This window comes from Bactrocera tryoni, chromosome 1 (assembly GCF_016617805.1).
Source record: "Bactrocera tryoni isolate S06 chromosome 1, CSIRO_BtryS06_freeze2, whole genome shotgun sequence".
NCBI lineage: Eukaryota > Metazoa > Arthropoda > Insecta > Diptera > Tephritidae > Bactrocera > Bactrocera tryoni.
Window position 1 is genome coordinate 39,504,530 of NC_052499.1, and position 26,075 is coordinate 39,530,604.

Here is a 26,075-nt window from a genome sequence, read left to right on the forward strand (position 1 = left end):
CCATTAACAGTTCGTAGTGATTCAAATGATGTTGGCCCTCGAACATGTACCAGCAACAATCGCAAATTGAAACATTCATCATTCTTCGGATTAACTGTGTAAATACGACCAAGAGCATCAGTAGAACGCATGTCTGAATGACCAGGAACTGCATCGCCTTGCTTACGACGTTGAAATTTTTTCGATGTAACGTTCCAAGTGTAATAACGTGGCATTTCTGAGTAAAACAACGTTCGTGCGAACGGATCGCTTTGACAAATCGCAAAAAAGCTGGTCAGTGTTGTCGCTCGAGGTGTTTCGGCACGTTGAGCAGCATTCGACGCTGTGAAATATACTCTCTGACTGTTCTCTAGATGCACCCCCAAATGTACAACAGGGGGATGACGTTCGTGAATAGGGAATGAAAATATACGCCAAATTGCTTCATTGCGGTTCACATATCTACCAACTTGATAGCGCGTGATTTCATCGTTGATATTGGATGTTTGGATACCAAAAACCGCCATATCGCTCCCTTTCGTGACATATTTGCGAATTTATTTAATTGACTTGACCGAATTGCAACACTCAACATTACAATGTGCCTTGAATGTTTTGGAAAGAAGTGGCGAATATGGAACAATCCAACTGTTGTCAACTACGAAATCGTTTCCTTTCACTTTAGTTGTGATAGTTCTACCATTATCATCGGACGATCGACGCCAATACAATGGATAAACATCGTTGCCTGTAATGGTCTCTGCCGTCAATTTTCGTGGATACCATTTGGACCACTTGCCGTCGACCATGCACGGTGATTGGCGGTTGATAATGCCACACGGTCCCTGAATCATATTCGTGATTACAACATCATGTAGGTCTGGATCGGTTTCAGGAGCAGGAATCTCCGCACATATGATGCCATCTATTTTATCTGGCCGAATTCTTTCAACTAACCAAATTAGAATGTGAGCATGCGGTAGGCCTCGTTTTTGCCATTCGACTGAATACATCCAGCGTCGAGTAATCCCAAAGACGTGTTGCTTAACTATGTAATTCATTAGTGACCAAATTTTTTGCCTGAAAACACGTGCGGTGATGTCGTGTCGATCACTTGATGTTTGACCGGGAAGCAGCAATTGAATAACTTCCGTCCATTTTGGATTACATGTAAATGTAATGAATAGATCTGGCCGAACATAATGACGAACATATGTCATTGCATCTTGCGCATATTCATGCAAATGACGCGGGCTACCTGTATATGTCGCCGGTAAAATGGTCAATTGACCAACATTTTCTGAACCTCCTTCTGTGCAAATTGCATCGCCTAAATGAATATACTCTTCCGAACGCAATTTAGCTTGATTCAACCGAATGAAATTCAGGCGCTCCGTTTCGATTTTAACGTACATGTCAACGCAATATTGTTGAAGCAGTCGACGAAATCGCAACAAATAATTGTCACAATTTTCACGAATCATCAAACGATATGCGTAATAATTCATCGAACTAACCTTCTTGGTAGTTTCCTCACTACAAAGGGCTACTCTTTACTAAATTAAAAATGACAACTTTTTTGGTTACCAAAAGCAAACAGAATAAAATGTAATCAAGTTAAAATGAAAACAATAATATTGATCTTACCTTTCAATAGATTAATGATTTTGATATTAAAGTGATATCCATCGTCTCCTTGCTAAAACATCAGCGGGTATTGTAACGCGTCATATGTGTTCAGCGGTGTGTTTCATATACTCTTTGTAGTTGCCCAGTATTGCGTCGTGTAAGTACAATATCAAGTGTTTCCAAGTTTTCACCAATAATCAGGATTGCCACTTCATCGATTGTTGGAGCATTAAATGTGCGTTCATGTGTTCCAGCTGGTCTTTTATCTGCTCTGATCACTACCTTAAAGTCATCACTTGGCATGCGCTCTAAAGCAGTCTTGAACAGCCTGACCAATGAATGATGTTCATGAAGCATTTGCTGCAGATCTTGGAGAATTGCTCTTTTCGTAGCTGTGTTGATCCCTTGACGCCGGTCGAATTGTTCTTCCATATTGCCCATGAAATATATTTGCAAGAATTAATGCTGTTCATCAATTGGTTGTAATGATCCAATGCGATGCCAAATCTGGCCTTGAATCTGTAAAGTCAAAGCATAGTTATAAAACTTACTTTACAAACACTTTTTTTCAAATATTAACATCCCATTTTAATTTCAGAGAAAAATACAGAAATCTAACAAACTACATTCCAGATTTTTTTTACAATAATAGAAAATAAAGGTTTTAACGTAAATTATCTTAAATGTCGGATTATATCCGTGTTCTTCGATAATTTCCGCCCCAAATGAAGTCATTTGGAAACAGACATTATATTTTTGAGTGTTCGTTAGAAAATGTCGTGATTCTTGTGTTTCGCCATAAAGCAGGGAGCGCAATGGCTCTGGTGGCGGGACCAATAATGGCAATTTCACTTTACCACTAAAGCAGCACAAACCAGGCGTTTCACCAACAAACTTCAATGCGCCACAATACTGGCAAACATCGTCCATTTGACCAATGCAAACTAAACGATGCAAGCTGTAGTCGATGGTGCAATCATATAGAAACGCTGCTCGATTCAAATCAATACTTGAACCATTTCTTCTTGCACTTCGAAGATTATTCCTCTGTTCATCTGTATGATAAGCTCGACGATTTCTCGTTTCCAATCTAGCCGTTTCACGGGCTGTATCTCTTTGCTCATGTGTTTGAGAAGCACGAATTAAGGCCCTTCTTTGCTCCATACTAACGCGGAGCTCTTCTCGTGCAATTTCTCGTTCTTCATCAGATAATTGACTCCTGATATTACGTTGCCTAATTGAATTACGGCTCCGCTGGGAAAGATTAAATCTTTTAAGACGAGGCATTGCTATTAATGCACTCGCACAAAACCACATAAAACCACCAAATATAATAACAATGCTTGAACTTTCGAGACATAGACAAAAAATAAATTTCTGAACGCATATAAATATTTAAATATAGATTAAATTCTGCTGCTCGCCCTAGAACATGGCGTAACTTAAGGATTCCTTCCTTTTTATCCTTAGAGGGAATGATAAGGTGGTCCATGTAAGCCACGCATGTACCATCTTGTACCTACTCTCTGGAAATTGCAAAAATAAATCTCGAGAAAACCGCTGGAGAGTTTGATATCCCAAATGGAACAAAACGAAACTCGTATTGACCACTATGAGTAACAAAAGATGTAAACTTCCACGAATTTCTCTCAACTGGTACATTGAAAAGGCGTTTTCCAAATCTAATGTAGTAAATACCCTGGCACTCGCTCGAGTACGTCATCAATGATCGGCATTGGAAAGTAATCCCTCATTATTTTCAAGTTCAGGCATCGATAGTCGCAACAGAGCCTCTTGTTCTCGTCCTTTTTTTGAACTAGTACTACGGGTGACTCATAATTGGAGGTACTAGGTTATATAATCCCCTCATTTAAGCATTTTCCTATTTGCTGTTCTACAATGCACATAGACCCTGATAAGTTGGTATGTCATCCGTTAACGTAATATTTATTTCAATTGGTGATTTATACTGTGGCTTTGGCCAATATTCTCCAAGCAACCTCGCTATTTCGTCTGCATGATCCTTTCTTAAATTATGTAAATCTAACTCTTCCGTATTGCTTTGTTCTGCAGTTACCAACCCAACCTCGCTGAGTTCGTACATCCATTCGCGTATTAAATCTGCTTCCTCAGTTCTCTCTTTCTCTTTACTTATCTTATCACTCCTAGCTTCGGATTTATTACCCTTGTTCTTTAAAAACATTACACCGTTTTCTGACACTTCTAGATCGACCCACTTTTGGATATAATTACCTATGATCGCGGAATAGCAAATATCTCGTTCACCTACTACCTGAAAAACTACCGGTATGTCTATCCCGTCGACGTGAAGCTGGCATCCAGTTTGACACTCCTAAACTTATTAAAACATTATAACCGAGTAAATAGAGATCACACCCCGTATCGAGCAATGCAGACAATTTTAGGTTGCTCAGTACCATTTCCTTGAAAATTATGCATTTATTTATTAACTGTTCATTGGATAACGTATTTGCTCTCTCGAATTTCGCGCCTACCGACTTTCCACACTTTGATGAGACGTGTTCACTCTGACCGCACTTGATAGTTTGCTGAGGACAGTTACTCGCTAAACAGGGTCTTCTACATTTCTTGAAATAAGATTGGAGCATTTGGAAATTTGTTTGATGAATTTTAATTGTAGTAGTGGGAATTATTTTTTCTTCATTTTATTTTGGTTTAGGTTCCTGACCTCTGATACCTCTAAAAACTGCTCTGCCAACGCCAGCAGCAAGCACATTAAAAACTGTAGTTTCAGTCAAAAAGTCATGGTCACTGTTACCTCTTCCTGCGTTGTTAATTTCGTCCAATTAATTGTGAAGACTGTGTCACAGAAATTTTAATTAGCTAGAAATAGCTTTGACCTTGACAGTCGTTTAGTTGTAAGTATATCCTACAATAAACGGTTAATTGAACATGAACACATTCTCTGAATGGGTATCTACACGCACATACTCAGCAATAAACATGTCCACAACATGAACAGGCACATAGCATACTCGTTGAAAATTTCGAGCTACCACTTATCTATTTCCCTGATTAGTTAATTAATTACCCTCTTCTGTTGCATGCTTCATAGACTTGCAGCGTTGGACTTGTTGGTCGTTTGATTTTATTAAGATGCGTAACAACGTTATATGGACATAAGTACCAGTCAATAGAACTCTCTAGCTAAATTTTTTAAAATGCAGAAGAGCTTCATTAAACTTGACTCTCAAATGACGACTGAAAATTACATTCACATGAGCAACCCTTGTTGCTAAGTGTTCGAAATCATTTATCATTTTCCATCAAGCGGTCCACTCAGTACGAGTAATTGATGTCTCAGTTAAGAATGTTTGTAGATTTTTGGATCGCAGTGCAGTGCACATATTTATCTAGACTGAAAGTACAATATCTTTCTTTTTACCTAGCTTTTATACTATGTATAGTGAGCAACGAAGCGTGATTAGGGGTATCATTAAAACTTCATTGAGTCGAGTACAAGTGAACTTCAAAAGTTTTTCAATTGACGATATTTAATTTATCAGTAATAGAATAAAATTTTAGTAAATAATAAACTTATTTTTACGCGATTTTATTTTTAATAATAAAAGCTTTTTTAGCAGATGCATATAAGGTGGGAGTTGCTCTCTTATTTTTATTGAGATAACTCAAATATTGTTCGATATATGCATAATAAAGTCAAATTCGAAAATATTTATATTAGGTATATGTAGGGTTACCATTTCGGTCTCAGTCAAAATCAGTCCCGTTGCATATGTAACCACATTTAATTGAAATTGATCCGCCCAACTCCATCGTTTTGTTTTTGTCCTTTTTTCTTAGATCATTATTTCGATTTAGTTAGGGAGTACGGTCGTTACTCCACTGTGTGTTGATTAAGGACAAAATACGCTAGCAATTTGCGTTGTGACCAGTGATAGACAACAAATACTGAACTATAAAACGACTAAGCGTTCTTATTAGCTTTAAAGAATTGACACAGCTTGTCATTAACAAATTGCGCAAAAAACTCGTCAGTTATTTCTTAGCCTCTTTTTTCGATTTCAAGAGCGCATTCAAATTTGCCAACTGATCGATTAATTTGTTGTCGTCAATATGAACATTTTCGAATCTAAAAACTGAATCGTCTCAACAACTTGTTCATATTTCACTTGATTCAGGCTCAGAAGAAAATTGCAAACAACGAAATGTTTTTCGTTCAGTAAATAACCCAACGATTCTCGATAAACCATGAAAGTATTTTCTCGAAAGTTCGCACATTCTTCACGTTTTCCTTAGCATTCGAAACATTGAGTTTGGTGGATAAAGGGAAACGAATGAAATTTTGTTTATTTCTCTCTTACAAAGCGTTGACCACTTTATGCATTTTAAATAAATATAAGTGATCTAGTAGGAATCCAAAAATACTATTATTTTTAATCGTCAATTCATCTTATAATAAGGTTATGCGAAGCACTTCATTATTCATTAAAGAAATAAAAATACATAATGGCAACATAACTTATAAAGCACAATACAATTTTTTTGCTTACCTCACAAAAGTCACGGTGAAGACTTGGAGATTTAAATTAAACCACAAAATATTAGGCGTAAAAAATTGCCCATTCCGGATTCGGAATCAATTTATGAAATAATGGGTTGTCAAAAAAGTCTTGCGGTATTTTTATTAAATTTTCTTTTTTTTGAAATTGAAATGAATTTTTAATGACTCATGCCCAGCTCTTGACCGATGCTATAGCTGCTAATATGCTCTTTCGACCAATTCAGCGATTTTATCGCACTTTTCGACGACAGGCCTTCCGGAGCGTGGCGCATCTTCGACCACCTCTACACCAGAACGAAAACGTTGAAACCATCGTTGTGCGGTGGAAATGGAAACTGTATCGGGTCCATAAACTGCACAAATTTTATTGGAGGCTTGAGATGCATTTTTGCCTTTATCGTAGTAGTACTGTAAAATATGCCGTATTTTATCTTTATTTTGCTCCATGTTTGCGACGCTATAACTCACGAACGACTTAAAAAAAACGACAACCTATTATAAAAGTTGTGAACACACTGGTGATTAGTAAATTATATGAGTTAATTCCGCAAATTCGAGTCGAGACATGTGTGTGACATATGGCGTAGTCGCATTTCCATGAATTTATCTGAATTGACCAGTATATAGGTTAGAGGTCAACTATGGTATATTGGGGTCCACATATTCGGTACCTAGGGTCTTAAAAAGTTTTTACTGCATTTGGACAATTTATCCCATTATACTAATTATTTCTACATTTGTTTACTGGAAAATGAAGTAATCAAATGGAATTTTAAATTATGTTATATGGGAAGTAGGCGTGGTTGTGGTCCGATTTCGCCCATTTTCACAATATGACATAGAAATATAAAAGAGAATACAATGCACTTAATTTAGCCGAAATCGGTCGGTCAGGTCCCGAGATAAGAGATTTTCCCAAAAAGTGGGCGGTACCACGCCCATCTTCCAATTTTCGCACTGGGTCCCATAAGGCTCTCTCATACCCTCTGGGTGATAAAATTTAATATCTCTGACGTATTTAGTTATTGATTTATTGAGCTTTTAACAGTACCGTTACATAGAATTTGCGGAGTTATCCTCAGATTTCAGTCCATTTCACTCTGTCGATAGAAGTTCTTATAGTATTTGCGCTTAAAAAATTTGGATGTTGTAGCTTTAGTAGTTCGGAAGACATGTTTATAAAACCTATTAGAGGGCGTGGCCACTCCCACTTATGTCTATCCCCTATATCTATCTCGATTAGTTTTAGGTGATACGTACAACCGTTAGGTGAACAGAACTATAATAATATGTGCATTGCACTAAACACCTGTATTTATAAATTGTTTACCTGATGCCAATTAGTCCTCATAATCTTTTTAGACAAACTCCTTGCACTTTGACATGTATACTTTAGTTAAGTATGGCATTTTCTTTAACTTGCTTTTAATTGATAAATTTCAGAATTGTCATAGGTAATTCTTGCATATTAAGATCTTTGTTAATTGTTCCCACACTTTTTATAGAGTTCGATGCCATTCGGGAAAGCACGCTTTTCACGCGAAGTTAGAATATTTTGCCGAACTGCACTTTTTAATTTTCCGTAATTTTCATTATTTTCGACAAAATTTTGTACGACGCACAAAGATCTGCACAAACTTTTAAAAATTCGTTCCTAGCTCAGAGCGACTTACCACGTCGCATTTCCTTTTTTTTTTATACTCAAAATTTAAAAACAAAAGCTTTCTGCGCCGAAACAGACATCTTGCAGGCTAATCAATAGCTTTGTAAAGACTGACCTTAACATTTTGTGGCAATGTGTAGCAATTAAACTGAGTGTGTGTATGACTTATAGTAGAACTTAATAAATACCAAAATTTATTTTAATCCATTCATTATTTCGTCTAATAATAAATATTAAATTCTTTACATTGCAATACCTTTTAATAAAAAAGCTTTAGTCCTTTCAAGGTACAAGGGTATAAAAGGTTCGGTTACACCCGAACTTAGCCCTTCCTCACTTGTGTACATCTCCATTTTAATTTGATCAGTTCAGATAAAACAGTTATGAATACAAGCCACAACTTTTTAGTTTTATGTTTAATTAAGAGGTCCTTTAATGACCAACCTGCCGTTGACGTAACATTCAATCATTCAGCTCCAAATGGCATCCCAACGGCTTGTTTTTGTACCGTCTGTGTCTGCCAGATTGTTTGGTTTATAGCGCGCTGTACATATACTTATTTACCTAGCCAATTGTTTTAAAATTTATGTATTTGAGTGTACGTCTTTTATGGGACCGTTTATTTATATTCTCATCGTTTACAAGCGTGCGTAATTTGTTTACCTTAATCTGATATAATAAAGTGCTGTTATTGTTCATTCACACAGAAACGCAATTGTACAAATCATTAAATAAACGGCAATGACAAGTCAAATTATATTATGATATCATAAAAGCAGTCGTATTTTTTTAAGAATGACTTTCAATTTGTTATTTTAAGCACATTGTTTCCTGTTTTCAAAACGACAGGACCATGACATGGATATAAACTGGTATTCTTCCTTCCCAACATCCTTTTTCTCTTTTATATTGTAAACATGTAAGGAATACTAAGTATGGCTAGAACCGATTGTTTTATACTCTACCGATTTTCAATGCTCAAAACCGGTTGCAAACGGTCGTGGACTCACTATGTCTCATAACTCTATTTTGCTTCATATCCGGGATATTAGATCTTAAACCACAGCCTTGGCGGATTTAATTCATATTCAGCGTTAAGCTTAGTATCCAGCTCTAAAGAAATCTAGTACTAATTTTTAATACTTTTTTCAATAAAATGCGAATATGGCAATCCTGGTTTTGCGAAGAAACATCAAATCAACAATTGTTTCTTGAAGGAAAGTGACATTGGCGTACGAGTAAAGTGAAATTTATAATTATTTATAAATTTTGAAAATTAAAAAAATGGATGCAAATTTAAAAAGATGATGGCTCATCGAAACGCAAAAATTAATTAAAAAACGAGTGATTTATATTTTGTATTCAGTGTTTTATTGTTTCTAATAAAGTTTATGTATTAGTGGATGAGTGCAAGGGTCGGCTTTAGTATACCGTCCCAGGATTTCGGGAATAAAATGGGTATGGTCGGATAGAGGAGACTCTCCAGGTCACGAATATATATGGTTATAGCCGCAGGAAGCTTATAGTTTTCGAGATATTCGCGATTAAAGTTAAAAATTTGCAATATTTTAATTATATATAAAATTAATTTTGCACTTATATTTTTCACTTTTATATCCACTAACACTTCACTAATTCATTTGTACACATTTACTTTACATAATATATTGCAAAAATAGCTTTAAATATACATTTAAATTATTGTTGAATTATGATTATTTAAGAACAATAAATGAATTACAAACTGACAAATAATCAGTGTTACCATATTAAAATATTTTACAAACTAAAACAAAAAAAAATCTAAAGAAATATTATACCCAAAATACAGGAAACATAATCGTTGATAAACAATAAAAAATATACAAAAACGCAAAAAAGAGTTCTACGCGAAAAAAATTTGATATACCCCGGTGTTGGACCGACCAGGGTTATTTTTTTATAGGTTGTTGACTCTCGTATTTGGGGTATAATCTGTTCATCTGTGACTGTTTGTAATTCATTTGTTATTCTTAAATAATCATAATTCAACAATAATTTAAATGTATATTAAAAGCTATTTTTGCAATATATTATATAAAGTAAATGTGTACAAATGAATTAGTGAAGTGTTAGTGGATATAAAAGTGAAAAATATAAGTGCAAAATTAATTTTATATATAATTAAAATATTGCAAATTTTTAACTTTAAACGCGAATATCTCGAAAACTATCCTGCGGCTATAACTATATATGTATATCCTTGATTAGGATAATCTCCTCTATCCGACCATATCCTTTTTATCATTGAAGTCCTGGGACGGTATACTAAATTCTTCCCGTGGCAGCGATGGTGGGGAAATTTTGGAAGCTCCATCCTTTTCAGAAAACGTTGATTGGGAGTTTGCGGAGGAAATGTCATTTTTGATGAATGTACCCCACAAACGGAAGTAAGTCTGCATAATTTGAACGCTCGCCAAACAATTAATTTTTTCTATAGGACTTTCACAACTCCAGTATCTTTCGGAGAAGATTCGCATGCATCCCCAATAAATGTGTCACTAACTAGTGCAACCGACTCACAGCACTCATTCGATTATGTGAGTACATACAAACATATACATACATATTAGATTTGTAGTTGGAGAAATTTTTTATATAGGCCTAATTATAGGAATTTTTTTTATTTGTAATTCATTGTATATTTTTAAAGATAGACATACATATTTAGATTCTTTCTTTTTATTTTTACGAAACTAGGACGGCGATTAACCTCTCCCCGCAAAAATCAAGCGTGGAGTCAGTTTGATAACATACTCAAGAAACACGAGGAAATGTTGGAAAGTCGCTCAAATACCACCTGCAGCTCCCCTTATGCACAAGCTCTTTATAGTTTTGATTGGTTGTTAAATCAACTGCCTCGATATGTTGGCATTAAAATAAAAAAAAAGAACCAACGATGAATAACATTTTTTTGTAACCATTTATATTAATAACTAGCTGACCCCGCAGCCGTTGTCCTGCGCGAAATTATGTCTTTTGAATTCAAAAGACAAAAATTCATATTGTGTTGATTATCATTTATTTGAGATTTTTCTACATTTTCTTTCAATGTAATGCAGCTTGATAAACAACAATTTTTGGTTTCTGTTCCGGTGTACAGAAAAGATGGTTTTCCAACTCGTGAGCATGCCACGGGTATCTGGCCGTGTGAAAATTATAGCATTTCCATGGCAAATGGCAAATCGCTAGAACTCAAAAGAAATCCGTAGAATCAAGCATTCTGCTCCATGTATTTGATAGGTGCGTCACAATCATATTGCGAAACATAATAACGACAGATCCAACTTTGAGACGCAAATGATGCGGTCGCATACCAAGCCTCTCCAAAGAATTTATTTAGAAATTCCACTGGATAATTCACGGTGTTGTCTACATTGTCAAGACGATCGATCGATGGCCGCAAGTCTCCCGGAATTTGACTTTGAATCTTCCAGTTTAAGTCAAGAACATCGGTATTTTTGCCAGTTAACATTGCCCATGCATTTAAGGAATCGTACTAACGAGAATTTATCCAATGTTCGTGAATTGATAAACGGCATATGAAATTGATATTAAACCACCGGAAGTATCAACCGCTATTGACCCATTTCCAGTTCTTAGCGTATACGATGTAAAATGTCTTCGGCAATGTAATTTTTGGCCGTATCCCATAACTGACGCGAATTTGAAATGTTAAATTTTGTTTCAGGGGGTGTTTCCCCTGTCTATACTGTTCTCTGTGTTGAAATAGACTATTTGGTCATTCTCCAAATTAACTGCGAGACGCACTGCGTCGGAAAACGTTCATGAATCGCAAAAGTAAATACAGTGCACTCGCGGTAACGTGAACTAATTAAAACCAAGGGAGTTCACGTTAGTGAAAATGTTCACGTTAGCGATTGTCGAATTTGAAGACGCAAAATAACTTCAAATTGCTAAATTCAGGATTTTTACACATTTAAATGTAAAAGTATTTTATTATTGCCATTAGTATGTTCATGGGAATGAACATATATATTAAATTGCGAATAAAATTTCACATAAGATTTATTCATTAAAAAAATCCGTTATCTTTTTCTGCTGCTTTTTCCTTTCTAATAGCTGAAATACTGCTTTCTCCCTTAAGCGTGTAAGTACACTCATGTCGCTCTGATCAACCATTGCATCCTCAGCCCATTGCAATGCCTTGTTAAAGATTTCAACTGCCTCACTTGCGGCAATTTTCTTTATGGGGTCTTCGGCAATACCATCATCATCGTCACTTTCTTCAATTTCGTGGATTTCGGTGATTTCATGTATTTCGGTGGTATCATCAACACAAGGGTCATCGTTCCACTCTCGAACCATTGGCAATGTAAACTCAACCTAAAATAGAAAAAAGTAATAATGATATCAAAGTGTGTCGTAAAACTTCTTCCTGAGGACTTAAGTCCTGAAGGAGATCAACTGACATTCGCATTAAAGAGTTTATTTCTGCACTCCATTTGTTAATGGAATGTTATATTCAGGGTCCTCCTCGTTTCCCATTAAACTTAAAATGTCTTTCCAACAATTGGCAAGAGTTTCTGTGCTGACCCGATCCCACGCGACAGATAAAAGGGTAACAGCATCTTTCAACGTTACATTTTTCATTGATTCAAGCAAATCTAAGTTTTTTGCTGCTATTGAAGCCAACAAACTGTTTCTGTAATATAACTTCGTTATTTTAATCGCATTTTGATCCATAGGTTGGATAAGAGGGGTGACATTTGGCGGCATAAACATGGCAATTATATTTCCATCTTCAGTTTTTAATTTTGCTTCACTTGGATGAGAGGGAGCGTTGGCAATAAGTAATAATGCCTTTATTGCTAAGTTCTTCCGCTTTAGAAACAATCTTACCTGGCCAAAAGCAAGAATTTATAATAATTATTAATTAAGCGAAAAAATTGTTTACCTGTGGCACAAAAGATTGATGGAACCAATGTTTAAAAATAGCAGACGTCATCCAGGCTGATTTCGAGTTCTTATAATCCGTAGGGCAACTAAAGTGTTTAAAGTTGCGTGGATTTTTTGCCTTACCAATTACTAAAAGTTTAAGTTTATGTGCACACGATGCTTTTGCGCAACAGAGAAATGTTATACGCTGCTTCTCCGTCTTTGTTCCCGGAGCAGTTTTCTCATGCGATACATAGGTCTTATCTGGCAAAAGCTTCCAGAATAAACCAGATTCGTCAGCATTATACAATTGTCATTACATAACTCCATTTCCTCAATTTTTTGTTTTAGTTTCAGTTTAAATGGATCAACCAATTGAGGCTGCGATGAGAAGTTTTCTCCAGATACTTTAAGCAATCTAACTCCGTATCTTTTCTTAAATCTCTGGAGCCATTCGTCACTAGCATTGAATCCGGTCGCGTTTTCTTTAAGTAGGGAATGCAATACCTTAGCCTTTTCTTTTAGCATTAATCCACTTACAGGACAATTCCTTTCGCGCACCCGGATGAACCAAAGGTATAGACTTTTTTCCATAGCTGGAAGCTCTGACGATTTTAAAGTTTTTCTTTTTCCCGGTCCTTGGTATGTATTATTCACGCATTTTAAAATGACTTCTTTTTTCTTTTAATACTGCATATTGTTGACTTAGCGACATTATATTTTTTTGCTAAGTTAGTCACACTTGTTCCTTTTTCAGACTGTCTAAAATGTCTGCTTTTTCTTTTAATTGCAAACACTTCGATTTTTTAGAACTCATTCCGATTGATTGATCACTCCGCGAAAGAAAAAACCTTCAACTGAAGTAAGTCGTTGTCATATGGTAAAAAGTTGCGCAAATTTTTCAATATTAGGGGATTCCCCGAACTTAAAAAATAAAATTTAATGTATTCGGTGTTGTTCGTATGTTAATAAAAAGTGTAGTGAACTAAAATTTTGTTCACGTTACTGAGCTTTCTAAGTAAGTTTGTTCACGTTACAGAGTAGTCAATGTAAAAAAAGCGTGTTCACGTTAGCCGGTGTTCACGTTAGACGGTGTTCACGTTACCGCGAGTGCACTGTACATACAAAGCGCTTTATTGCAGTTCACGTATCGACCGTATCGATCAAGACCAGTAACCGCCATGTTGCTTCTTTTGGTGACTTACTTGTAAACATATTTGATCGAAACTACAATATCAAACATTGACATGAGATTTGAATGTGAATTAGACAACAGTGGCGAATATAATGCGATCCATATGTTGTCGACTTCGATGTGTTGTTAACTTTGATATTCACGCCTCTAAATTGAATGCTAAATGTTCTGCCATTGTCATCTGGTGAGCGACGCTGATACATTGGATATCCATCATTTCTAGTTTGTGTTTCCGCAAGGAAAAGCACGTGGTGTTTCGTGCATTTATTGTCAGACATACAAACCGAAGTGGGATTGTGGTGTCCGCAAGGTCCATGTATCTTACTCTGCGTCAGGAATTTCCGCAAAAATGATTTCTTCAATTTGATCTGGTGTAACCACCATCCACCATCCAAAGAAGAATATGTACGTGCGACAAACCTCTCTGTTGTCGCTCAACATAGTACATCCAGCATCTAACAGCACCACATATACCTACATTACTCCAAGATAAAGTCCATGAAACATCAAAATTCAAAGATTCAAATAATTTACAAATAAAAATATTAAAAAACAAAACAAACAACAATTTAAAAAAAATTTGTATGAAAAAAGTATATGTAAGAAGATTAAGTATTCATTACACATATCGAGTTTTCATTGTTTTTAAAATGTATTCTGCTATTCGGGGCGGAGACAAATCCAACGAATCAATAACCATAAAAATTGGTTCGCAGACCCCGTCTTTGTTTTATATATGTATATAGATACAAATTTTGTACTGAAATAAAAACTAAAAGTTTATAGGTTTGACGTTTTTTATTAGTATAAGCATAGTAAAATAAATTTAAACAAAAGTGGCATTGTTTTGCCAAGGAACAGATCCATTAGGAGAATTAACATAGTCTGTGAATATTTTCCGTATACATATATGTATTTTCCGTAATCTGAAGTTCTTCCGCGGTAAGTGGTTACGATGGATTCATTTCGACTGCGAGTGTGTTCTTGTTGTTGCAACACTTCCCATTCTCCTGCTATCCAATTTCCAGTGCTATCTTCAAAACCAGAAAACGCATTAGAGTTATACGTTCGGCGACACTTATTTGTGAGAAAATTATGCAATCGTTCAGGCTTGCAAAATAAAAGTTTTCTAAGGCAAAGCCATCTTGCAGTTAAAATGCCGAAAGCATTTTCAATGCACCGCCTAGCTCTACTTATCCTGTAGTTAAAAATTCTTTGCTCTATCGAGAGTTGTGTGACGCTATACGGTTTAATTAAGTGCTTACAAAAAGGAAAGGCGTCGTCTCCCACAATGAAATGCGGCAAATTTTTTTGATTAATTACCCTGTCAGGAGAAAATAGACAGCTGTCATTTAGAATTCTGGTACCAAACTTAGAATTTCTCATAATATGAGAGTCGCCTTCGCTTCTATAAACACCTATGTATATCCAAATAGGTAAATTTATAATTCGCTTCACAGGTAGCCAGCAACACAATTAAATGAAACCCCTAAAGTCCAAAAGTTTAAAATGCGTATTACTTTTTAGTACAACCGAGGCATATAATGTGATCTTACTTTGTAGTTATAAAATATACTTCCACTTTTTGGAGGTGCTTTTATATTAATGTGTTTTCCATCAATGGCGCCAACACATTTGGGAAAATTCCACTGGTTTTCAAAACCATTAGCTATTTCTACCAAATTTTTTTCCGTCCAATCGGGCACTTCATTTTTCAATACGGTACATAGTACTTCACAAACGTCATTCACGATCCTGTCAAAATGTTGTTTGCTGATACGATAACAAGAAGCTAAGTGGCGTTGCAAATCCGCCGAAGCTAGGTATCTGTAAGAATATTTTTCAAAAAAACATAACACGGTATTTTATTACTTTGGCAAAAATGTATAAAACATACTCCAGTACCACTGCCAATTTGGCTTTAATTGGAATAAAATCTTTTGGCCTGCTGTTGCGTTTCGGAAGTAGATGCAACTCCACCATCTCATAAAGTTCATCAAAAATTTGTGGTGGCATGCGAAAATTTGCAACGAATAAATATGTTACATTACGCAAGGCTTCGAATCGGACATGAACCTTCCCTTATCGTTTCGTTCCTTAAGGTATGGACTCGCCCAATATCTCGCCTTCTTACGCTCTTCTTTTTGGAATTCAGCATCCATCTCCATGGCAGCCATCATGGCACCAAAGTATTCACTAAATTCATCCTACAATTAATTAAAATCATTAATATGAAATATAGTTCATTTTGAAATTTGATATAAAACTTACCAATCTTCATCCATATTCCTTAAGGTTCGAATCCAGCTCTCAAGTAATTGCTCAAGAAACAAGTAAGGAAGGGCTAAGTTCGGGTGTCCCCGAACATTTTATACTCTCGCATGATAAAGTGATAATCGAGATACCATTATTAGCAACTTTATTGCGAGAATATAAAAATGATGCCCTCTGAATTACATGAAAATATCTGAGAGATTTACCGATATTTTCGGTAAAAAATTAGGTTAGGTTAGGTTAGGCACTGAACTCTTCGTGTTCGATATCAGGGACCTTGAAAAGTTATAGTCCGATCACGACAATTTTTCCACAAGGGATACCTCAGCTCAAATACCGTATTTATGTAAAGTTTTATTCCGTTATCATCATTGGTTCCTAATGTATATACTCGTATTATACAGAGAAGGCAGCAGATGGAATTCAAAAGAGCGTTATATTGGAAGAAGGCGTGGTTGTGAACCGATTTCACCCATATTTCGTACATGTTATCAGGGTGTTAAAAAAATATTATATACCGAATTTCATAGAAATCGGTCTAGTAGTTCCTGAGATATGGTTTTTGGTCCATAAGTGGGCGACGCCACGCCCATTTTCAATTTTTAAAAAAAGCCTGGATGCAGCTTCCTTCTGCCATTCCCTCCGTAAAATTTAATGTTTCTGACGTTTTTTGTTAGTCGGTTAACGCACTTTAAGTGATTTTCAACATAACCTTTGTATGGGAGGTGGGCGTGGTTATTATCCGATTTCCTCCATTTTTGAACTGTATATGAAAATGCCTGAAGGAAACGACTATGTAGAGTTTGGTTGACATAACTATAGTAGTTTCCGAGATAATCGATTGGGGAATCGGGTTCGCCTTCTCCTGGCGTTGTACTTTTACTGCCATTCAGTAGGCTGGAGAAGTTTTCCCTCCATAATTTAAGTATGCTCTGGCCATCAGTGACTAAATCACCTTTGGGGGTTCTACAAGAGTATGCGCCGGTTTTGAAACCTTCTGTAAGCCGCCACATCTTTTCGTAGAATTTTCGAGCATTACCCCTGTCGGCCAGCTTATCAAGCTCTTCGTACTCACGCATTTCGGCCTCTTTCTTTTTCTGTCTACAAATGCGTCTCGTTTCCCTCTTCAACTCTTCAACTCTCGGTATCTATCCCATCCCGCACGTGTTGTGGTCGATCATAACGTTGCGTGGTAGGCAGTCTATTTTCTCTCCGCTGCGAGACGGCACTTCTCGTCGTACCAGCTGTTCTTTTGCACTTTCCGAAAACCAATGGCTTCGGTTGCAGCTGTAGGTAAGGAATTTGAAATGCCGTCCCACAGTTCCCTTACAACGAGTTGTTGACGAGTGCTCTCTGAGAGCAGGAGTGCGAGCCGAGTAGAAAATCGTTCGGCTGTCTGTTGTGATTGCAGCTTCTCAACGTCGAACCTTCCTTGTGTTTGTTGACGTGGGTTTTTTGCTGCACAGAGGCGGGTGCGAATCTTGGCTGCAACAAGGTAGTGGTCCGAGTCGATGTTAGGACCTCGGAGCGCACGCACATCTAAAACACTCGAGACGTGTCTTCCGTCTATCACAACATGATCGATCTGGTTGGTGGCTTTTCGATCCGGAGACAGCCAGGTAGCTTGATGTATCTTCTTGTGCTGGAATCTAGTACTACAGATAACCATATTTCGGGTCCCCGCGAAGTCAATCAGCCTCAACCCATTTGGTGATGTTTCGTCGTGGAAGCTGAATTTACCGACCGTAGAGCCAAAGATACCTTCTTTGCCCACCCTGGCCTTAAAGTCGCCAAGCACGATTTTGACATCGTGGCGGGGGCATCTCTCATAAGCGCGTTTCAAGGCTCATAGAAGGCATCTTTGGTCATATCGTCATTTTCTTCCGTCGCGGCGTGGGCGCAAATCAGCGATATGTTGAAGAACCTCGCTTTGATGCGGATTGTGGCTAAACGTTCATTCACTGGAGTGAATGATAGTACTCGGCGACGGAGTCTCTCTCCCACCACGAATCCCACACCAAACTTGCGCTCCTTTATATGGCCACTGTAGTAAATGTCACAAGGACCTACTCGTCTTTGTCCTTGTCCCGTCCATCGCATTTCTTGGACGGCGGTGATGTCAGCCTTTATTTTTGCGAGGACATCAACCAGCTGGGCAGGGGCACCTTCCCAATTAAGGGTCTGGACATTCCAGGTGCATGCCCTTATATCGTAGTCCTTATTTCGTTTGCCATGGTCGTCATCAAAAGGGGGGTCAGTTGGTAAACTTTCATTGAGTGGGCTTTTTACATGGCGGGTCCCAAAACCAGCGCACAACCATATGTAGGGGATGTTTCGCCTTCTCACTTTAGCTCGCCTTCGAACGGATGTTCTTAGGCTACCCAGAGGATACTTGGTCAAAGACCGGAAGTTGTGAGCGGCTTGAGCCATGTGTAAAAGAATCGTTTCTGGCCACTCCCAAGTGAATGGCGATCAGAGAACTTTCCTCACTTGCGTGAACTTCTACACATGACTCCATCCTCCTTAATTTTACAGCAAAGTAAAAAAAAATATGTAAATGACGGATAATGAAATCTCGATTATCACTTTATCATGCGAGAGTATAAAATGTTCGGTGACACCCGAACTTAAGCTATCCTTGTTTTGTAAAAAATTTATTCAAAAGTATTCTTAATACTCGTACATATAAGACTCGCCCACAAAAGTAACCTGTATAATAAAATTGGAATATTTTGTGTATTGAGTTTTGTTGCACTGCAAATTTTACTAAGGCATTGCATTGGGATATTACTTGCCACAAGTAACATAGTTGCGCATTGTTAATTTTAATGCTGTTGAACTTCCAGTTGCTTGAACTGCATTTTTGTGGTAAGAATTATGTGGTCGAATGCGTGCAAATTCCGCTTCACTTCACTCCAACATAACAGTAGCACAACGACTTCGTAAGAATATTTAAAATACTTCTGGATTTAGCAATAATTTATAAAAGTGAGGAAGGGCTAAGTACAGGTGGAACCGAATGTTTTGTATTTTCGTAATTTGTAAGGATCAAAGCCGGGGAAATACTTTCATGCGCCAGCATAACTTTATAACTGTATAGTATTAAACAAGAAAAAACCATAACTTCGGCTGTATCAAAGCTGTTACACTCTTCACAGCTACAAATTTTTCACGTATGACCTTGACAAGTTTTGCATGGCACTGTAATTCATCTCCTTAGTTTAAACTGTACGGAGACATATGTATGTAGGTAAGCAAAGCTACACACACATGTGTTTCTCATTTCGCTGCGTTTTACAATTAATTTGCAAATATTGTATTATTGATGTATTCTTGCAACAGTTCGGTTATTCTCACTCTTGAGATAGTTTTGTACTATATATAAAAGTGATCAGGATGACGAGACAAGTTAAAATCCGATTGAGTGTCTGCCCGTCCGTCTAGGTAAACAAGTTTCCTGGTGCCCTCAGATCGCAAGATTATGCTGCCATTCATTCACATTACGGTGTTAAAATAAGTGTACCCGAACGACACCCAGTTCTACTTTCCATATAAAATTCCATTTTATCATACCAATTTACAGTTTACAAGTTTACCCAGAAGACCTTAAATGATTCGGCCGTTGTTTAATAGCAGCACCCACAGTTTGCTGAGATTGGGTCTATGATTTTGTGTGGTGGAGTAAACCTCGCTGAAGATCCAGTTTTCTCCATCGAAGACAGTATTGGTTAATTACTTTACTACCAATTCTTCCTCTCGGTAGACTTTTGACTCAGTTTCAACCACTGTTTTTCAAAGAAGTGAAGAGGTGTAGCACCTTTACAGGAGACTCACCTAAACCATTCCAGTAGATGGACGTTGAGGCCTTGAATAACATTTTTGGGTGATTGGAAGTTTTTCGTTCTTGATTTGCTTTGAAAGGTTACTTAACTCAGCGAATCAATGACGTGTTCCTGAAAGAGGCGTTACTCTTGGGATTTTGCTTTTGATGAATGGGAAGGGAGACCATTTGAGTTTTTCGTAGTCTTGTGAAAGTGAATACTGCCTAGGTAATTTGAAAATTTTATAATCTCATAACACAAATATATCTAAACCGCATCGCTTATTTTGAAAATCAAAACCACATTGTAGGAAAATTGTAAAGTTCACCAGCCTAATTTGTGAAGTACATAGATTATTAGTTAAATAAATATTTGTATATTCCGAAACTGTGCTAAAGCCAAAGTTCTAATCTAATTGCTTAGCTTTGATATTTCATGAGTGCACATTTGTTCAGATTTATGCAAGTGGAATGAATTTGCTTACATATACAACTAACATACACTTGTTCTCAGAAATTTAAATCCACACGAGAGCGAATGTAATTTAACCAAGTTAAACCGAGTTAATTTCGAAAAAAAGACAGGAATTACTGAACAAATCAAAAACAGTGTAGGAGTTTATGTCAGCAAAAGACTGCTGTAATGAGCAAGTCGAAAGGTGAAAACGATGATTATTGCCTTTTTTGATAGCTGTGGAATCGTCCACAAAGAATTCGTTCCACCGGGGAAAATTGTGAATCAAGTCTACTATTGCCAAGTACTCGAAAGATTGCGAAAACGAGTCAACAGGGTGCGCCCAGACATCGCTCGTAACTGGATCTTTCATCACGACAACGCGCCGTGGTACACCGCCCTCAGCGTGTCCCAGTATTTGGCCTCTAAAGGGAGGCCGTATTGCAACAGCCGCCTTATTCGCCCGACATGTCGCCCTGTGATTTTTTTTTGTTTCCTAAAACAAAATCGGTGGTCAAAGGAACCCATTTTGAGTCGTTTACGGACATCCAGGCAGCCGTTACGAGGGTACTCGCGGACATCCCAGTCGAAGCATTCCAGAAATGTTACGAGGCATGGAAAACGCGTTGGAATCGCTGTATAGCTGCCCAAGGGGACAACTTTGATGGCAGAGTTGTAGAATAATTTTCAAATATACGGTTTTTATGGAATCGGTCTCATTACTTAATTGTCATACCTCGTATTTATACTCAGTTTTTATTCTCTTGCAACATATTCCTACAGCGTATAATAGTGTTGTTCACTTAACGGTTGTATGTACTATATCACCTAAAACTTATGGATTTAGATATAAGGTTATATATAATATACATATTAGAGTGATTCAAAAAAAAAAATTTCTTTTTTCGTTTGGTACTCGGAAAAATAGGTTCCTAGACACCTCTAAGAAAGCCTCTCCAAACACGAGTTTTTAATTGTAATGGGAAGGTCCTCCTACATACAGTTTTCTATTTATTCTTATTATCGTATAGAAAAATTTATATCTCGCTTCCAACTACTTGAAAAAATATTTTGTTCCTTAGATTTTGTAGGAAACTCAACCGTTTAAAAGATATTAACAGTTAAAGTTTGATTATTTTTGGGAAATTTTTTTATTTCTTATGAATTTTATAACTCAATGAAAAAAAATTATTATGAATGATGAAACTCGCAGTTTTGTAGGAAATTTACTGCTCTATAAAAATGGTCTCATATGATTTTTCGATTAAGTTAAGCGTTTACGAGATATTCATCGTCAAACATCAATGCATATTAGGGTGGCTCAAAAAAAAATTTTTTTTTTTCGTTTGGTACTCTGAAAAATAGGTTCCTAGACACCTCTAAGAAAGCCCTTCCAAAAATCTATTCATAATAATTTTTTTTCATTGAGTTATAAAATTTATAAGAAATAAAAAACTTTCTCAAAAATAATCAAAATTTAACTGTTAATATCTTTTAAACGTTTTGGTTTACGAAAAAATCATGGTAGACCTTCGACGGTTTTCCTATACGTGAACATGCAATATATAGTTGCCCATGAGAAAAAAATGGATTTTCCAAATCTTCATCACAAATGGACATTATTTGGCTTTGAGATTTATTTATCGCCATTGCAATAGCTAAAAGAACTGGAAATTGTAGCCTCCTGAAGGGTATCGTAGAATCCAATGTTATCATTGGAATAAATACGTTGCAACAGGACCACTTATCCTTTAAACTTTCCCGTTAAAATGGTTCCTTCAAGCATATTTCCGTTGATATTTCTGATAGCCAAACGCATACCATTGCGTAATCGAGGATTGAAATTACGCAGGAGAATAATAGGTGAACCATTCTTTAATCGAAGATTATGTGGTGAAATTCCAGGTATATCTAGTGAATTTCAAAATTCAATTGGAAAAATGTCATTTTTATTTGATTGACATTAAGAACAGTATCGAGTGATTCAAAAGACATAAGATCACCTGGTAACAGCTGTTGTATCTGGAAATTATGGTCATTTGGTGAGCATCAACATTTTTGGCTGCCAAAATAGCCCGCCTACTGAGCCAGTTATGATTCAAGTAATTACTCTATACATATATTCGGTAAAAATACTCTGAATCAATTCAATTTTTCCCTTAAGAACAGTATATAAACTGTCTGGCCGTGTAATGCTTTGCATATCTGATTGCATTTCTATTTTACCGTTTCCAAAATCTAGTAATTTTTCCGAAAATTTTTGTGTGGATGGACTATTTTGCAATTGTAGTCATGATCAGCAATACCATTCGACATTTAAAATAACATTTTTGGTGCTACAAAAATTATTATACTCTTGCAACATATTTCTGTTGGCAGTGAAAAAGTTGTTGCCAATTTGATTGAAATTACGATCTTAACTGCTAAATCAAAAGGAGACGTGTTTTGATACCGCTTATCCGTATGATTCACTCTGATAGGCCAATTCAATGCCAACGTAACGAAGTACGAACTCTGCCGCTAGTAGCTATATGATTGGTGTTTGTATGTGAGGAAACTTGATGAAACCAAGGTCCTTATAGCTGCATGTTGTATTGGCAAAAGTAAGATAAAGTCAATAAATCAATGCTATCTCATATATACCTAATATAAGGTCTTGGACCTTTCGTAAAAATTAGCTGAACATATAATATTGGTTTAATGCCAATACAATAGAATGCGTTTATTATGACTCCGCCTATATTAACCAACTGGTTACTATGACGTAATTACACTACGAAGTTTGGTTTTCATATAAAATTCTTTATAAAAAAGTCGGAAATAATGACTTCCCTTACAGTGACATGTCGCTTATTATGGCCCATTTTTAATAAATTATGTCCGGTTAGAATGACTGACATGATTCTTTACACCTCCGGCAATGTTCGTTGATTCCCGACGCCGTTCGGCACTTGGCTCGTTTTTGTTTTAAGTCTCAGTGAGTACTTGACGCTTGAAGGTCACGCATTGTTTTTTGTTTGTTACTGTGAAAAAATGTCATCACAACGACGTAAAGCATTTACAATTGAGGAGAAAGGTGCAATAATATGCAGATTAGAAAATGGAGAATCTAACTCATGCCTCGCAAAGGAATTTGGAGTGGGTCATTCGACAATCTCAATGATTTTTAAAAACAAGAACCGCATTAAGCAATCGTTCAATTCAAATGTTATGAAACCGAAGTGGCTTCGAAAATCACTACAAGAAAATGTTGATCAAGCAATAATTCGGTGGTTTAAAAACATGAGAAACAAAGGAATACCTGTCAGCGGCCCTATGCTACAGGAAAAGGCAAATGGTTTTGCCGCGCGTTTTGGTGTTCTCGACTTCAATTGTTCTGCAAGCTGGATCAGTCGTTTTAAAGTTCGACATAACATTGTGGCGGGAAAAATTGTCGGTGAATCTTCATCTGTTGATCAAAATTCAACAACAAACTGGTTGATATCTGCCGAATTTATGAAGACAATTTTCTGATGATGAGATATTTAATGCTGATGAAACTGGACTTGTTTACAAATTAATGCCGGATAAAACTTTAAAATTTAAAGGTGAAAATTGTAGTGGAGGTAAGTTGTCGAAATATAGAATAACTGTCATGGTAGCAGCTAATATGAGTGGCACAGAGAAAAAGAAATTGCTCATTATTGGAAAGTGACAAAAACCAAGATGTTTTAGAAGTGTCAAATCATTACCTGTCGATTATGCTAACAATCGTAAAGCTTGGATGACGTCAGAACTTTTTGAAAAATGGCTTCGTGATTGGGATCGTGGTATGGTGAAGAAGAAGAAAAAGATTCTATTGCTGGTTGATAATTGCCCGGCGCATCCAAATGTTACTGATTTAAAGTCTATAACACTTGCTTTCCTTCCGCCGAATACAACATCAGTACTACAGCCAATGGATCAGGGAATAATACGATCACTCAAAACGAATTTTAGGAAGAACATTGTGCTCAAAATGATTAACTGATTAACTGTCTTGAAGCTAATGAAAACAACTCTTCTACAAAAATAACGGTGCTAGATGCAATTATGATGGTTAATGATGCCTGGAATAAAATGTCACAAAGTACCATTCGTAACTGTTTCAAACATGCAGGATTCATTGAAAGCCACGACGGTTTACCTATTCAAATATCAGAACATGAATTCGATGAAGAAGATGACATTCCTTTATCTTTGTGGTCACGAAACCTAAATTAAGATTCTTTAGCACCACCGGAAATGTGGGAAGATTATGTTGACGTCGATAGCGCTCTCCTCACATTCGAAGAACCCACCGATGAAAATATCGTACGGAACATTAGTGCTAAGAAACAACTCGAAAGTGATGGGGAAGAGGAAGTTTCACAAAACGCTTTGTATGACGTCCGCTTATTATGACGTGTTTGTCAATTCCTTTCGATGTCATAATAAACGGATTCCACTGTAATATGTGAGATTGAACGAAATACCCAAATTCCCATACCTACACGTAATTATTTTCGTTACTCTAACAAAATTATGCAAAATATGTATATAAACTTACTTTGATTCCCATCCTCTGGTTGATGTTTTGCACCTTAAGGTACATATGTATTTCCCTTGGCCCTGCCGTTCTTGTTGATATGTAATTTGAACTTAACTTCTTTTCAATTACTCAAGATATTCACAGTAGTTATTTAGTTTCCATAGTTTCTTAGTCTGTCTGTACATTTGTTTACAGGTCATACTTAAGTAAAATTGAAAACAAGAAACAATAATGAAAGATAACGCCGGACGGTACCTAGGCATAAATTGGTTAGTCATTTCGGCATAGTTAAAATATAATACTCGACAACCAGCTAATATCAATTATCGCAGATCATTTTAAATCCATATTTAAATTCAACAAAGCATGCTTTCAAACTCATACAAAAATATTTAAAGCTTTCACGTGAAATTTCGAATTATACTTCTGCCAGAGATTACTCAAATTTCTGCAAAGCTGTTTAATATATAGTACTGTTGGGTCATATTATTAAACATCTCCTTGGCATTCAGAATAGGTTTACACAAACTTACTTTCTGCACACATACCTGTAGGTATATACAATATGTAAATTAATAATTACACATACGAAGGCAAAGTACATAAAAGTTCTGCAAAAACTTCGCTTTTAGTTTAGTACATCAAGGTCTCATATCTTTTGTTCGCTTGTACTTCATCGCCTTGTCATGTTAGCGATAAAGAAATTATATTCTTATGTGTGCATAAACAGAGTATTTTGCCTCCAAGCCATACATTGTTAACATAAGCACTATCTAAATGTTGACTTGGGTAGGCAACATAGAAACAATTTGGGTACATTGTTCCTATATAAATATTAATATCATAAATTCCAGTATAGTAGATGGGATAAAGTAGGTTGAGGTATATTAAATGTGACAAAATGGTGTAGTGGCTTTTTGAATCAATAATGACAGCTACCATAAATTAAATTAAGTGATGCCGTTTTCTATTTATTATAATACATACCATATATGCTTTTCCTATAT

General features: G+C 36.4%; 2 protein-coding genes across 5 annotated transcripts; both read right to left on the minus strand.

Annotated features, from left to right (window-relative positions):
- Nucleotides 1-536: 536 nt before the first annotated feature.
- Nucleotides 537-1,394, minus strand: LOC120767290. The gene has a single exon (XM_040093214.1). The coding sequence runs from the start codon at nucleotides 1,392-1,394 to the stop codon at nucleotides 537-539; it is 858 nt and encodes a 285-aa protein (XP_039949148.1).
- Nucleotides 1,395-11,847: 10,453 nt separating this feature from the next.
- On the minus strand, nucleotides 11,848-13,451 carry LOC120781581 (jerky protein homolog-like). Of its 4 annotated transcripts, none has more exons than XM_040113823.1 (2): nucleotides 13,317-13,451; nucleotides 11,848-12,224 (listed from the first exon to the last, which is right to left on the minus strand). In XM_040113823.1, exons 1-2 carry the CDS (start codon nucleotides 13,368-13,370, stop codon nucleotides 11,907-11,909), a joined length of 372 nt encoding a protein of 123 aa, XP_039969757.1. In that variant the 5' UTR covers nucleotides 13,371-13,451; the 3' UTR covers nucleotides 11,848-11,906. The 4 variants fall into 4 exon arrangements, with proteins under 4 accessions (XP_039969757.1, XP_039969765.1, XP_039969771.1 ...); XM_040113831.1 differs by lacking the exon at nucleotides 13,317-13,451 and adding an exon at nucleotides 12,796-12,944; XM_040113837.1 differs by lacking the exon at nucleotides 13,317-13,451 and adding an exon at nucleotides 12,311-12,452.
- Nucleotides 13,452-26,075: the final 12,624 nt, after the last annotated feature.

Coding starts and splice junctions, on each gene's coding strand:
- LOC120767290 (XM_040093214.1), bottom strand. CDS start 1,394: ATGTACGTTAAAATCGAAACGGAGCGCCTGAATTTCATTCGGTTGAAT.
- LOC120781581 (XM_040113818.1), bottom strand. CDS start 12,846: ATGACGTCTGCTATTTTTAAACATTGGTTCCATCAATCTTTTGTGCCA. Junction 12,741..12,795: donor ATCAATCTTTTGTGCCACAG/GTAAACAATTTT, acceptor GCTTTTGGCCAG/GTAAGATTGTTTCTAAAGCG.